The 14,282-nt window shown below is 37.6% G+C and overlaps 1 protein-coding gene across 2 annotated transcripts in view; it reads right to left on the bottom strand.

The window, feature by feature from the left end:
• The window catches only part of LGR5 (leucine rich repeat containing G protein-coupled receptor 5), a 91,948-nt gene that overhangs the window by 28,543 nt on the left and 49,123 nt on the right, over window positions 1-14,282 (bottom strand). For both annotated transcript variants that reach the window (XM_069857455.1, XM_069857463.1), the window contains exons 3-4: window positions 9,098-9,169; window positions 7,435-7,506 (exon numbers count right to left, since the gene is read on the bottom strand). In XM_069857455.1, the coding sequence (XP_069713556.1) occupies window positions 7,435-7,506; window positions 9,098-9,169 (144 nt within the window). The remainder of the gene's footprint in view (window positions 1-7,434; window positions 7,507-9,097; window positions 9,170-14,282) is intronic.

Raw genomic sequence — 14,282 nt, 5'->3', positions numbered from 1 at the left:
TTATAATGGGCAGGAGGGGGGTCACCTGCAACCCTATCCCTTTGCTAGCACGTAGTGACATACCCCCCTCAAGGAGCCAAGAGTTTGAATAAGGCCTCATTTAAGTAACGGCAAGCGACATCAAAACTCGTTCTGAAAAGTGGAGGTAAGGAAAACACAGCTGGCTACCACGAGCCATGTTTTTCAAACATGGCCCTTCATGCTGGATAGCCCTTTCAATCCACAGGGGAAAATGCCAGGACTATTGTAAAAGCTTAATTACAACACACCAGCACAGCAGCACCCACAGCTCACTTTCAGCTTTGACCTTGTGTGGGCTTCTACAGGACTGAGACAGAGAAACCTGTGTGGTGACAGCAAGACCAAAAAGTAGAAGTCACAAGCCACAGTTTAGGAACATTTGTTTCTGTCCCTCTGCTCTGATTGATCTGCAGCTCTGAGAGTTTCAATACTTAGTGTTCCTCTTAACAGCCAAACACACTGCTGAGGTGTTTTGGTAAACCTGCATTCAAGTTGGTGGGGCAGGATGCTAGCCCTTTGCATAAAGCACAAACAGCCAGTTGCAATGCAGTTTTTATACAAAGACTGGCTCTGATACCACGTACCCTCAATTCTCACAGGTGGGAAAAAGTGAGGGCCATCAGGAGCTGTTGGGTTATCCCAGGAATCTGGCTGCAGACTCAGATCTGGTGTGTTTGGTGTGGCTGGGATTGGTCTCAGGTCCTGCAGCCAACTGGCTTGGAGTGGCCTGTGCTATGCTAGTGACCTCTCCTGGCCTTCCAAACAAAGTGGCTGTATCCAGAGGGCTTACTGGGGAAGGTCCCAGTGCTGTGCAAACTGCCAGATGGCCCCGGCGACCAGTTCAGGCAAATGTTAATTGGCGCAGGTCAAAAGTGTGCCAAGGACCCTGTCAACAGTGCAATAGGACAGTCCATGGCCAGTGCCTGGGAGCATTCTGAAGCACTGTTTGCTTTGCTAGGCTGGCTGTAGCAACAGTGTGGCTGTATGGTGCCCAAGAAGACCTCCTCAGATATCTAGCGTGAGCCTCCACACTACTAACCATTCCAACAGTGGCTTCTTGTCTTCCTCTTGCACATGGTGAATGTCCTGATGGTCTTCTGCCACACATGATGATTTTTGGCTAGGAGTTCTGAGGCTGAGAAATTTGTCCCTTAAAAATGTGATTAAAATCTCTCTTCTGAGGTTGCTCAGAAGACAGGAAAGAGTCAGATTCTTTGTAGCTTCTACTCGATGAAAGGAAACCTCACCCAGTGGCCTGGAAATGCTGAACCAATTCAGCCTATTTACACTCCACTTTGAAACCAACTGGCCCTACAGCTGGTTGAGTTAGAGACTGCAGACAAATACAATAGTAACACATACATTTTAGGGAACCTTGGATCTCTGTCTTCCTGATTGAGCAAAAGTGTCTGTGACTGAGAGGGGTGGTTTGATATTGTACTAATGTTCCTTATTTCAGTTATTCTTCTGTTACCTAGCGTGCTCCAGGGCTCTAGTAGCTTGGATGGTTAGGACATGCAATAAAATGAGGGGATTGCGATGGTGACTTTTGAGACATCTTTGCATATGTGTACAGACACCTGCCTGAGTACACACAACTTCGATTTAAGCTGTGGGAAATTCATCCTCAGAGAGTCAGTGGGTACCTCTTAAAGTACTGGGTTTACTGAGATGGATAATGCCTTCTGTAGGCTTCATAATCATGGGGTGTGACACGGGAAACTACAAGTAAAGCTCCCGTCTTTTCATAAAAACGTGATTTCATCAAAGTTATTTTGTCTTTTAACTAAAAATCAGGATTATTAGCACAAGCATCAAATCAGAAAAAAATTATTTAAAGTTGACATTTCTGGGAAAAAAAGAGCTTTTTAATTTCAAGCCTGAACTGCAAGCATCTAAGAACAGTGCTTTCAAAGTATGCAATTCTTTGTTTGGATTAAGAACAGAAATATCCCTTGAAATGCTAAATACTTGGAGGTATACCGGGAAGATAAAAAATCCATTTACTGACCTGTTCCAGACAGGCAATTATTAAGAATATCCACGATGATTTCTAGATAATCTTTTATGTAAAACCCAGTGTCACCATCAGGCTCCCAAAAAATACTGAAATCTCTTAAAATAAAATTTAAGTGATTTACAAATTCTGTTTGGAAATTTTAAACAAATTGCATTGATTGTATTTTCTTATCTTGTTACTTGTAAATTCAAACTAATTTGCCTCACTAAATTCCAACTTTGTAGCTTGCCAAGGGAAAAAAGATTTTTTAAATTTTCCTCTCTACCAAGTCTTTCCAGTGCTTTGGAAGATGGGATATTCTGGATTCTGCCCTATTTTCTAATATTAAGGTGAAAGTTCTCTTAAATTTTACAGGAATGAAAGCAGGTGATACAGTTTAAAATGCTTGTTTTTAAACATCCTTCATGACCAGTTTGGCACAGTAGTGAGGTACCACCTGAGCTGTTCTTGATTTTGACTGTTCCTGTGTCTGATAACACAGTGGAAAAGAACTGCTCATAATAATGGTATCTAAACAAGAAAATAAATAAGGAAGGAAGTTTCACCTGTTGGGTTCACTGCAAAGTGTTGTATTACAATAGTCCCAATAAAAGAACAGCAGAGGCTTCGCTTTTCTGCCAGCAATGCCAATTCCTCTTTTCTCCTTTACTTAGCAACATTTGCAAATTGAGATCTGTAACTTATTGGTTGCTAGTAATAGAAAATTTGTCTTAATGTGTTCGGTGAAAAAAAAAAAGCCTGCTTTGCTAATCCCTTCTTGTTCAAAAATATTTAAATCATATGCCACTCTGATACATGAGGGATGTCATTAGAAATGACAAGAGAATTACACTAGAGAAAAAAGATATCTCTTTAAACAAATACATACATTAAGAGAAAAAAGTTGAACACAAAGCAAGCTGCTAGTTAATAACGATATTTGAAAAAACAAATCAACATACATATGTAAAAGGTTTTTGGACTAGACAAGAATTTTCAAAATCACTAATAGACTTTTTGATTTAAAAGGAAATATTGATGCTGTGGGAAACACAAAATCCAGATACCATCTGTGTATAGTCAGTTCAAAAGAAATACATTTGCTCAAGGTGAGTAACAGGGAAGACAGCATTCAAGTGACACTGCACATCCTGCTGCCCTGTTGTGACATAACAGTGATTGTATTCCCCCCTTTCAAACATGGTACCTGTGAACACATTTTGCTCTTTTTGGCTTAACAGAAATAAATGCCATTTGAATTATTAGGACTAGTAATCTAGGTAATTTGTACTCACACTAGATCTCAGAGGAAAATTATAGCCCATACAATAAGTTGAAGTTATCCAAGTTCTGCTATACTTGGAGATCAAAACCACATCTCAAAATCAACGTGTTCTGGTTACTTCATTAAATCCTCCTGCCACAAAGGGAAAAGGCATCCTACCTAATGACTGTCCACACTCTGGCAGCTGAACTCATTTATTAATCAAAGTAGCACATTGCTGTTGTCGACTACTGAACTACAAAGACTGTTACAAAATTTGAGAAAATTTAATATTCTTTATCTTACTTTTTTGATCCAGTGACAGAGAAAAATATACTGTTGTTTGTTTTCTTTGAGGCAACACTATAAATGTTTCCTCACAAATTTTTCCTGTTGAAGATGAAGTTCACAAATGTTAGGAGTTTTGGTTAATTTTTGCTCCGATTTTACAGTATTTATTGAATAATACCTGCTGTCTAAAGAAGACTGATCTGTTCTACAGGTAGTTCAAACCCTAAGAAATTTATGAATATTTATCCTGGCATTCCATATGCCAGCAATATTACAAACTGAACAAGAAACTAGAAGAAATTGTTGCTCATTCCTACAACACATCAGTTCTTGTTGTGTGTGCCACAGGCCACTTAACATCAATCAATGTATCTATCATTATTGATACCTATACTGTCATTTTTCAATATGAAACTAGATAATAAGGAGACCATATAATCCAGAAATACCTTTTTGTGTAGAAATTTGTAATGAATTTGCATTACGAGTGAACATGGAAAACTTGTGTTTACATATATAAACCCATATATTGTGCATATACACGCACACAGAATTATCTATGTGAACTTTTATAAAAACAATTCTGATATAATCCATTTCACACTGATTGAGGTAACAAAGCAGTTAGTACAGCTTGACCCTGTACATGACTGCTTTTCTTGAGCAAAACCACCAAAGGCAGAGATGTGAGTCTTGTCACCAGTTTTCAGTTTTTTACATCTGCACTAACCTAAAGCAAAGGGTTAATGGGGGTTCAAGAAATCTTACCACCTGCATAGTTAAACATAATAAATACAAGAAGTTGCTATCTTACAGGAACTGCCTCTGTAAAAGCTTTTAACCTCTTAATTACACCCTTGAAAAGGCTCCTGTTATTTCAAAGGTTAAATAATTCTTATTGTAAATTGGAAACCAGTGCAGGAATCACCTTGCCACGAGAAAACTCCTAGATTGTATGAAACAAGAAATTGAATCTGTGCACACCTTTATCTGGCAGGCACAACCTTGTTAAAGCAAACAAAAGAATAATAGTTTTCTTTTCCTCAAAGAGTCTCTTTTGCTGGTGATCATCTTTCAGGCGTTAGTAGCTTTTCTGTACAAACCCATATAATTCCATCTTGGGTCTGCTACACAGCTGTCTGAAGGTTTCCACTAACCTCTCCTATTCTCCCTCTGTTTTAATTCTGTCACAAAGTATTGGTCTTTTACATAGACTAGACAAACTATGTTTGGTTTACTTCTTCAACTTCTTCACCAAAGGTAAAAAAATATTTGCAACAAAGCCTGACTGAGACTGTCATTTTGTTTAGAAACAGTGCTGAAAATTCAGCAGTCTCTTTCAGAGCAACAAAGGAACTCTTGTTTGCTTGGCTTATCGTATTTTGGTCCAGAATGTGTATAGAGTGATGTGATCTTAGCAAGATTTTTTTTTGTTTGTTTAGCAGAAAGAAAATCTAATATAGTCAATAGACTAGCATTTTCTCATGAATTTTTCAAAGATCAAAGGAAAGAACTGTAACCTCAAAAATACATGGCTGAGGTATTTCAGTCTGTGTCTGGTCAATAAAGAAAAAAGGCACTGACCAAATAGCAATTAAAAGATAATTAATTCTTAGGGCTGTTTCACCTTTAGAAAGCTTAACGAATTCTTTGTGTATTAAGGAGGTAAATGTTCAAGATGGACATAAGAAACTGGGAGCTAATACAGTATAATGTGTGTCTATGCAGTGGTAAGTTACACACAGATGACATAATTTTGCTGAAAATTTTTTAATTTGATGAATTCTGTCCTTCAGATTTTGGCTGAATTGAATATCTGCAAAAGATGTTAACCTTCTGGTGGAACTTTATACAGGAAAAAAGAATACCATGTTCCACACAGTACATTTCTCAACCAATACATTTTAACTCTAACCAGAGTGGATGGCTTGGTACAGATGCTCACTCTAGCCTTGTCATCATTAGGCTTTTACCAGTGGTGCTGGTGATCAGTGCTCACTGTAGTGACATTTTTTTGTGATAGTCACTTGAACTTCCAGATTGACTTCCACATTTGGATTTTGGGACTTTTTAAGAAAATAATTTTACTTCAAAGTAATTTTAAGTAATTATAAGGTGGTCAAATAAAGCACAGAGAAGACTCAGTTGACATTTTCCTCTGTCCAAAGAACCTGCCTGCCTATCTTCAATCATCTACATATTTTATGCTGCACATTCAAGATCAGAAGATAATTTAGAAAATTTAGTCATCTTTTTTTTTGTATCAGGTGACAATGGAATTTGGAAACATGCTGTTTACTGTGTCCTGCATTGATTCAGCAAGAGTGGCTTTGTTGTTGCAAAATATGAACTGCAAGTGCAGCAGAAGGAACTCCTGATACTTAATTGAGTGAAAAAGAGCACAGCAGATGAAGCTTGGTATAGACAGGTGTCAAGTGAGGCACTTAATGAAAAAGGTAATCCAAACATGACGTAACAAACTCTGGAGTAGTTATTGACATGCTCAAAAGAAATCCTGCAGTTGTAATAATCATGAAAATAACGGCTCAGCGTTCAGTAAAATTTTAAAAAATTAAGCAAAAGAAAGTTTGAGGAGTTAGTAGGAAAGTGAACAAAGAAGCATCCATAATTCCCCTCTAGAAATCTGTAGTGTGAAAACACTTCAAACATGCTGTTCAGGTCTGATCCCTCCTTGACTTCTCTCAGAACAAATATATGAGAACTGAAAAATGTTCAGTAAAAATTGCAAGGATGACCAGAGGAAGGGAATAGCTACCACATGAGAAACAATCCTAACAGCGTACAATTGAAAAACATGACTAATGGATATATGACAGAGGTCTATAAAATCTGGCATACATCAATGATGAACTGCTTTTTGTGGTAGGAAGTTCCAAGTAAATAACCGGAGGTACCTCACTGTGCTACACAGAGCTGGTTGTTCAGCAGATATGTTGCCACAAAAAATCAAGAGTGTTACATCTTCTCCAAAAGCAATCACACAAACTCATAGAAGAAAATTCTTTAACAGCTATTAAATTCAAAGAAGCCAAAAGAGGCTCAATGAGTGCCTGAGTGCAAACCTGCAGCAGCTGGGACAGTTTACCAAAGGAGTGTCATTATATTCTTTCCCTGACCTTCTAGTTTTCCTTTGGCATCTTCTGTTGAAGACTGGATACTGGGATAGGTCAGCTTTTAGCGTGATCTGGTACAACCATCCTTATGTTATAAGGTAGAAGCACAACAAAATAATTTCATTCATACCACGAAGCAGCCAATCCTCAATCCTGGTCTACCAATTCTGGCAGGAGTTCTGTTAAAACTGAAGTTTGTGGACTGAGTCAGCATGGCACAGTCAAGAACTATAAATAAGGAGACCTGCCTGAAGCACAAAATATAATTAAGCGTCCTCTAGCACACTTTGTTTCATGAGTTAATAGTGTTTTCCATACTGCTTAAGAAGAAAAAAAGTACACCAAATGAAAAAAATCAAGGGCATTATTTGGAATCCTTTCTTCTTGCCTGTAAAGGATCTTAACAAGGAACCATGGGAAAGACCAGTATTTAAGGGATCATATCCTTCTGGACAAAAAGCATTGCAGGGCAATGAGTGTCTTCTTAGATGGTGATCCAGTTTGTAATGCTGCAAAGAAGGTGCTGGTGACATGAAATTACTGGAATGAAATCAGCCACTTTTGATGTTCAATTGAGAATATAATACTCTTGAATAGCACCTCAAAGAGAGTCAAAACAAAAAGCTGATTCAGCACGTTATTAAGTGATATTAACAGGTAATTAATAGGTAATCATACAGTACTCTTCATGCAAGGTTACAAGTTGATTTATCAAGTATACTCACAGAGACTGCAGGCTGCGTAAGTTCTGGAGTGCTTCAGTAGGAACCTGGCGTAGTTGGTTATTCTGCAGCATCCTACAGTTTGAGTAGCACAAAACCCAGAATCAACAGAGTAAAGATAATTTCTTTCTATTATTAATTTTCTTCCAAGTTTACCTTCTTTGTACTGGTTCTACTTAAAGATTGCAAACAAAGGAAAAGTACACAAATATTCTGTTCCCTTGCCCCTGTAAAATGCTAGTTCTCTTCAAAGCAAACAAATACCTGTAGCGTATTAGCTTTGTTAACAGCTACATACCAGCTTTAAGCAGGATTTTCAAAGCAGCTGAGGAAGCTGAAGGAATAAAACCAATTTGCTTTCAATAGGGCTTGAACTCCTAATTGCCTTCAATGATTCTGAAATGGTCATCCTCATGTACTGATTTTGACTGCCTTCTGAAGTGCTTCAGTTTCTTATTCTGCTAAAGCTATGAAGGACTGACTTTTGAAATTCTTGCTCAGAAATTCTTGCTCAGAAAAATGCTACAATGGCAAACATAAACTACTGTACAAGTAGTTTATGATTTGGTTTGAATGAAATTTTATCTCTGCAAAAACTGCTGAATTTTTCCCAGTGAAATCAATTTTCTCAAATGGAAGGTATCTAGCAATGACCCAACAAATCTCTTTTCTGAAATAACATATTATTTAGCTTGCAAAGATTGAAAAATTACTTTTCATTCCAAAAGAATCTTTTCTTCCCTTTGAATACAGCCTAATATCCTTGTTTGGACAAACTTCTACATATATAAAAGGATTCTATGCGGGCACAACTGAAGCAGTACATTCTGCCTTCAAAATGAAGCATACTGAGATGGACATTGAAAATAAAATCATTTTTGGCAGGCCTGAATCTCCTTAGGCCAACATGATCTACAGCTGGCCAGCTTGAGTGGATGGAGTGGGAAATTCTTTATATTTCTTTTGCATTTATGTATATTTTCAGTAGAGCTTTGTATGCTCTTACAGTAGCATATGGCTTGGCTTGAAGCTGCCTAGGAAGTTGGCATTCTTACTAATAACACAGTTTCTGTGAACTTTACATATGCATGTGACTTGTGGCCTGCTACAAATTTTAGTAACTATATGTACTGTCTTATTCCTACAAATAATGCAGGGGCTTTTCATATTTTTTTATAATTTTTCTTATGGAAATTACATTGCAAAGAACAAGATATGAAATTTTAAATTCATTTTAAATTACATGGTGTTCTGCAATAATGGATTTCCCTCCCAGCTCTCAAGAGAAGGAAAAGGCAATTTACCATTGGTTTTGTGTGATCACAAAAAGTCCACTAAAAGCTTCAGACTTGAAATCAGAACTTTTCAGGCAATTAAAGAAACTATTAACTGAACTATTTTTGGCCTTTGATATTCTACAGCGACATCTACTTGATGAGCAAATTATTTTTAGAATGGCATTCATGTTTTCCAAACTTTGAGTTTAGGATATTTTCTATCTGAAAAAATATTTAATGATGTTCATATGCATCTTCACTTCAGTTGAACTGCTCAAAATGGGCTGATCAAAATATGTAATTTACTTGATCAAAACTTCACTGGTTAATTAGTTCCCTGGAGCATTTAGGAAATCAGAAATATATCAAACAACACACAGTTTACTTACAGCACTTTAAGACTGAAAAGGCCAGCAAATGCTCCCTTAGGAATGTATGTCAAGCCATTTCCTGCAAGACGTCTGCAAAGTTTGAAAAAGGAAAAGAAAGAGAGTGAATACTTTTCTCTTCATGTGGAATTAATTTTGTTGTTAAAAAGCGCAATACAGCTCTGTTTGAGCGACTGATGCCAGAGGCAGTAGTTTAAGAGCCTTATTTTGTCATTAATAGACTTTTAAAAGAAAAAAAAGAAAAGAGAAGCCCTTAACTGTACAGTTGATTTACTGACAGCTGGACTGCAGAGACAAAAATGTGATTTCAGTGCAAACTGAGCTTTTGGTTTTGAATGCACATGTAATTCTTCACATTGCACTTCTAAAGAATTAGAACAATTCCAGCAACTAAAATACAGATATACTGACAAAATTTAGAATAATTGGATTTACAGGCATGCACTTTTGGAATTATGCATACATGATGTCTGTGCACATTTATCTCATTTGCATTAATATCAAAATATCTCTACATAGTAATGACCACAATTTATTTTAAAATAACTAGAAATGAAACTGCTATACTGGCTAAAACAGAGTTTTCCCTGTGAACAGATGTGTAATAGGTTGAGATAAAACATATTTGCTAAAAATTGTAGGACTTTTTTCCTACTTCTACTGCATCTTGCTTCCCAGAATGCCTGAAAGTATCTTGCAGACCTAGGTAAGTACAGCAAATATCTTTGTAAGTGTGTTATACTTAAAAAAAAAATGCATTTTATAAGGTTTGTGCCCAGGAAAAGGTGAAATAATGAAATAATGGAATTTCTATGTTCCCCATCAATGCAACTCCAGAGCATCTTGCATTAAGCCTCCTGACATCTCAGTTCAACATGAATGTGCTATGATACCTAGCTGGAAAACTGACTGGTAGGGGTCAGATTCCCAGAAAAGTTACTAGAGCTAGTAGAGCTAGTAGAGTCATAGTGTCTGCTCTTAGCTGGCAACAAATGTGGACTGATGATATAACCCCCTTCTATTTGCAGACCAAGTTAAGCAAATTGGAATTGCTATTTCCCATCAGCTAAGATATTGCACACCAAAATTGCAGACAGTTACCACAGACCAGCTGATTTGACAACAGATTTAACATTTGATTTGGCCTCTGGGCCCTTAGTAAAGATCAAAGGACTGATCCAGAAAATGCCTTAGGTACCAAGCTGCCAGAGAGAGGAACACATAGCACTGAAGTAGGGACCAGAGTTAGCATACTATTCATGGAAAATGCCAGGTGCTTATGACTGCAGCCCCAAAGATCCAGCACTGACTGGCCCTTAAACATCATATTCCTTCGGTGTTGGCAGCCTCAAGCCAACTATAGGATCCTCAGCATACCCTCTCTTGAGACAACTGTTTCATATAGAAAATAAAAACAAAAATTGGGCCATAAAAAAAGAAAACATGATTCTTGATCCCCGCTCCAAAGGCTTTTCAAGCATTTTCAATTTGTGGAAAAGGCTCTTCCCTCTACACACACACCTGCTGAGCAATGTGACCTGTGTATGACTCCACGTATCTCTCTCTCTCTCACTCTCTCTCTCTCTTTGATGAATATAATTGTGCTCTGCTGCCACTCTTAACTTCGGACAGAGCTGTTGAGCTTGTTTCTCACTTTGGAGTCTGGAAATCAGGTGCATCCACCTGAATTCCTGCAGGTGGATGAGTGAGCCAAACCTGGCTCAGTCGTGCTCCAAGGTGAAGCCCTCATAGGTCCAGCCTATTTTCTTTTTCAGATGTGTGAGGGGCTTCTCCAGCTTCAGTTTTCATTCTGAATGAAAGCAGCAATGATTTTTGTGTTGTTGCAGTTTACGCACACCAAAGTGGGTCCCTGAAAGTAAATGCCATTTGTGGATCACTGATGAGTAGAGGCTCAGGACCTATCTAACGCTAACCTCAGATTATATCATTTTTTGGAAAGACTAAAGACAGCTTCACTCCCACAGTACTCTTTTGCTCTGCTACTCTAATGACAAGACTGGATGTGACTCTGGACACAAAATTTTAATTGAAAAAAATAAGGTATGGGTACTGAGGTTTTCACTTACACTTATAAGTTGCTGCTTTGACTGTCATATGGAAAGCCTGATAAAGAGCAGAGAATTAAACCCACATGTCTAAAGATTCCATCTGGTGCTCTTTCAGGCCACCATCCCTTCTTAAGAATGTCTGTGTTGTGGAAATTTTCATAATTGTCGCAATGCAAACTGCCAAACTACATGTTCACACTGCTTGTTTGAACTGGAATACTCTTCATAAAATGGGTGAGCTGAGAAAATCATACCTATTTAAGAGCTCCTGAGAAGGGCTCTGGCAATTACCAAGCATGCTCCTCCCTGCTACAAATGCAGGACTGCGGCAGTTTAATTGGGACACCATGCAGCTTTAAAGTTTTGTTTCAATGTGTAATAATCCCTTTTCCCAGCTTCAGAGTGTCATCATGGCTTTCTGTGGTAAGCGTTAATGTTTGGCATTTTTTTGAAAATGGACTATTGTAATTTTAAGACATTTTTATGGTACTTGTAATATATATCTAATATATTTAGAAAGAAATACCTGAATATAGAAATGCACCAACATATGTACATGCTACATGGCTCACTGACAATTCAGAGTGATTTTAGTGAGAATGCACTGCATTGTGCTGTCTTTGAGCCATTCTCTAATGGCTAAAAATTTTTCCTCTGTTTCCTTCTGCGGCCAGGTTTTCCGTCAAACTGTCTTAAGGAGAAGACCTGCCAAATTAAACTGTTGTCATTCTGTCTCTAATGCCCATTTGGATCATCTGGCCACCCACAATATACCACCCTGAGAGCCTGATCCCTCCGCATGGCCCCAGCTCCAACAGCTTTTAGAATAATATCTGAAACCGCAAGTTAGTTGTAAGCAAGGAATGCTGAGCCATGTTCCTGAGCTCTTCTGAGTGACAGTTAGCTGCACTGTTAAACTGTGACGTAATTTCTTCCACTTTTTTTTTGTTTGTTTCAGATGCCAATCCTTGTTTTATATTTTTTAGATCACAACTTCTCAATTATTAAATATGTCCTGTAAAAAACCCTTTAGACAGATGAAACCACATGTTAATCTTACTTTTGGTAGACATAGCTTCTGCATTTACTCCTCATGAGTTTTTCAAACCTCAAGTCATTTTTGAAGTTCTGCTTTGAATATGTTTTCAGTTTGGAAAGGGCTCTGACTAATTTTGCAGACAATGATTAATACTAGCTTAAATGATACTCCTCTGCTAATGCAGCAGAAGGTCGTGCTCATCATGTATAGCCCTACGTATTTCAGTAGAGAGCTACATTAAATGTATCACAAATGCCAAATTGCATGTAGTCCATATAGTCCTCTCACCAACCAAACTGACAATGTCAAAAAAGGTAGAAATCTGGCAACAATTATTTTCTATGTAAACATATTTTCTGAACTTCAGTTCCCATATTAAATTCTTTATCATTATGCCCTTTTCATTATTTTCTGTGGAACCACCTATCTATTCCTAACATGCTCCATGAGATCACTTCTGAACACTGGCACAAGAGTACAATCTTCTCAGCCCTTTGGAATACCCCAGCATTGTGGTATTTCGTAAAAATCAGCACAAACGATGCTTTGAGATTGTTGTCTAATTCTTTCAACATTCTTGGATGAAAGTTAGCACACCAGTTAATTAATGCATGCTGCAAAGCTGATTAAGTTAGGCTTATTTGTTCCTAACCATTTTTAATGCCTTCCTTGCAGGTTTTTCTTGCTATTACTGTGTTTCTATCCTCAGTCTAGGCATAGGGGAAAAATTTATCCCCTTGTTGGCACTACAGTGCCTATCAAGTATCTATCAGGGTTCAGGGATCTTGTTTTCCATTACCTTAAATTATTTGAGAGAAGCAGCCCTGTATTTTACTGAACTTTAAATGGGCTTTGGCTAGTGAAATCAATCTGGCTGGGTAAATACTGCTTTCCCATAACATATGAAGATGGACATACGCTTTATAGTTCATCATTTAATTAATGATTTCTGAGAGCAGGAATGAACTAGCTTGTTTATGGTGCTTACGTAACGAAATGACTGGCTTAATTTATTTGAACAACTTCAAATTTCATTTTCTAAATGTTATTTTTTCTGTTTCCAGCATTTCTGTCATTGTTTTAGAAATATCTTATTAAGCACATGCAGGCTCAAATATATCACATCTCTTTAATGAAAAAGTAACCAAAAGTACACAGCATTACTGGTTTTGGATCATATTTTTGAAGCTTTATTATTTTAGAACTAGATTTTACCTATGCTGCTTCACATAATCTTGCAAATTAATGGAGGCTGGAAAAGTTTACAGGGAAGTGATACCAAATTGCTTCCCTCAGTACCTGCTACTCGCCACTGCTGGAGTTAAGATACCAGGACACTTCTGGCTTTTAGAATAGGCCAAGTTTTTATATACGCATGTTTCTTTCTAAAAGATGTAAAATAAACAAGCTGAGAGAAAAACATGTTGCCTCCATTCTTTCAAATGGAAGCAATTTGTGAAATACATTTTAAGGCAGTTCAGCCCAGCTGGCAATCTCTGCTCACTGCTGGAATATAGCTCAGTGCTGCAAGTCAGGTTCACAGCCTATGGTCAGATCTAAGTTAAGGTGTATCTGGGCTCCCCTTTGAGTGCTCTCCATTTGTTTACCCCTTTGGTGTATTCTGACCTCTCCTGCAGTGTCACAGTTCTGAGAAATGGTAGTCACCAAGTCAAGAGAACATTTCCAAAGACAACACAACTAAAGGGACACCACAGAAAGTTCTGAAAACCATCAGAAACGTTTTTATTTTTGCTTTCCTTTGATTGTTGCTCCTGTCTGAAAAGAAAAACTTCATTCCTCAGAAAGAAGCAAATAAACATGAAGTTGTGACTGAGCACAGTTAACTATTCCCTTTATGTTTCCAGTACAATTTTTCTTTACCAACTCAAAACTACTTTTTGCATAGATGTTTTCTGCATCAAGACAAGCCTTGCCTCGCACCAAGTGTCTCATTACCTGCTGGGATGGAAGGTAAACTTGAAAACACTAAAAAGACTCTCTCTATAGCTAAAAAACTGTGTCATTTAATAAAGCACCTCTCCACTAACTGCGGAAAGAAGCTGTGGCAAAGCTAACC

Source organism: Phaenicophaeus curvirostris, chromosome 1 (genome assembly GCF_032191515.1).
Source record: "Phaenicophaeus curvirostris isolate KB17595 chromosome 1, BPBGC_Pcur_1.0, whole genome shotgun sequence".
In the NCBI taxonomy this organism is placed as follows: domain Eukaryota; kingdom Metazoa; phylum Chordata; class Aves; order Cuculiformes; family Cuculidae; genus Phaenicophaeus; species Phaenicophaeus curvirostris.
The sequence above is the reverse complement of the archived record's forward strand: the minus strand, read 5'-3'. Positions and strand labels throughout refer to the sequence as shown.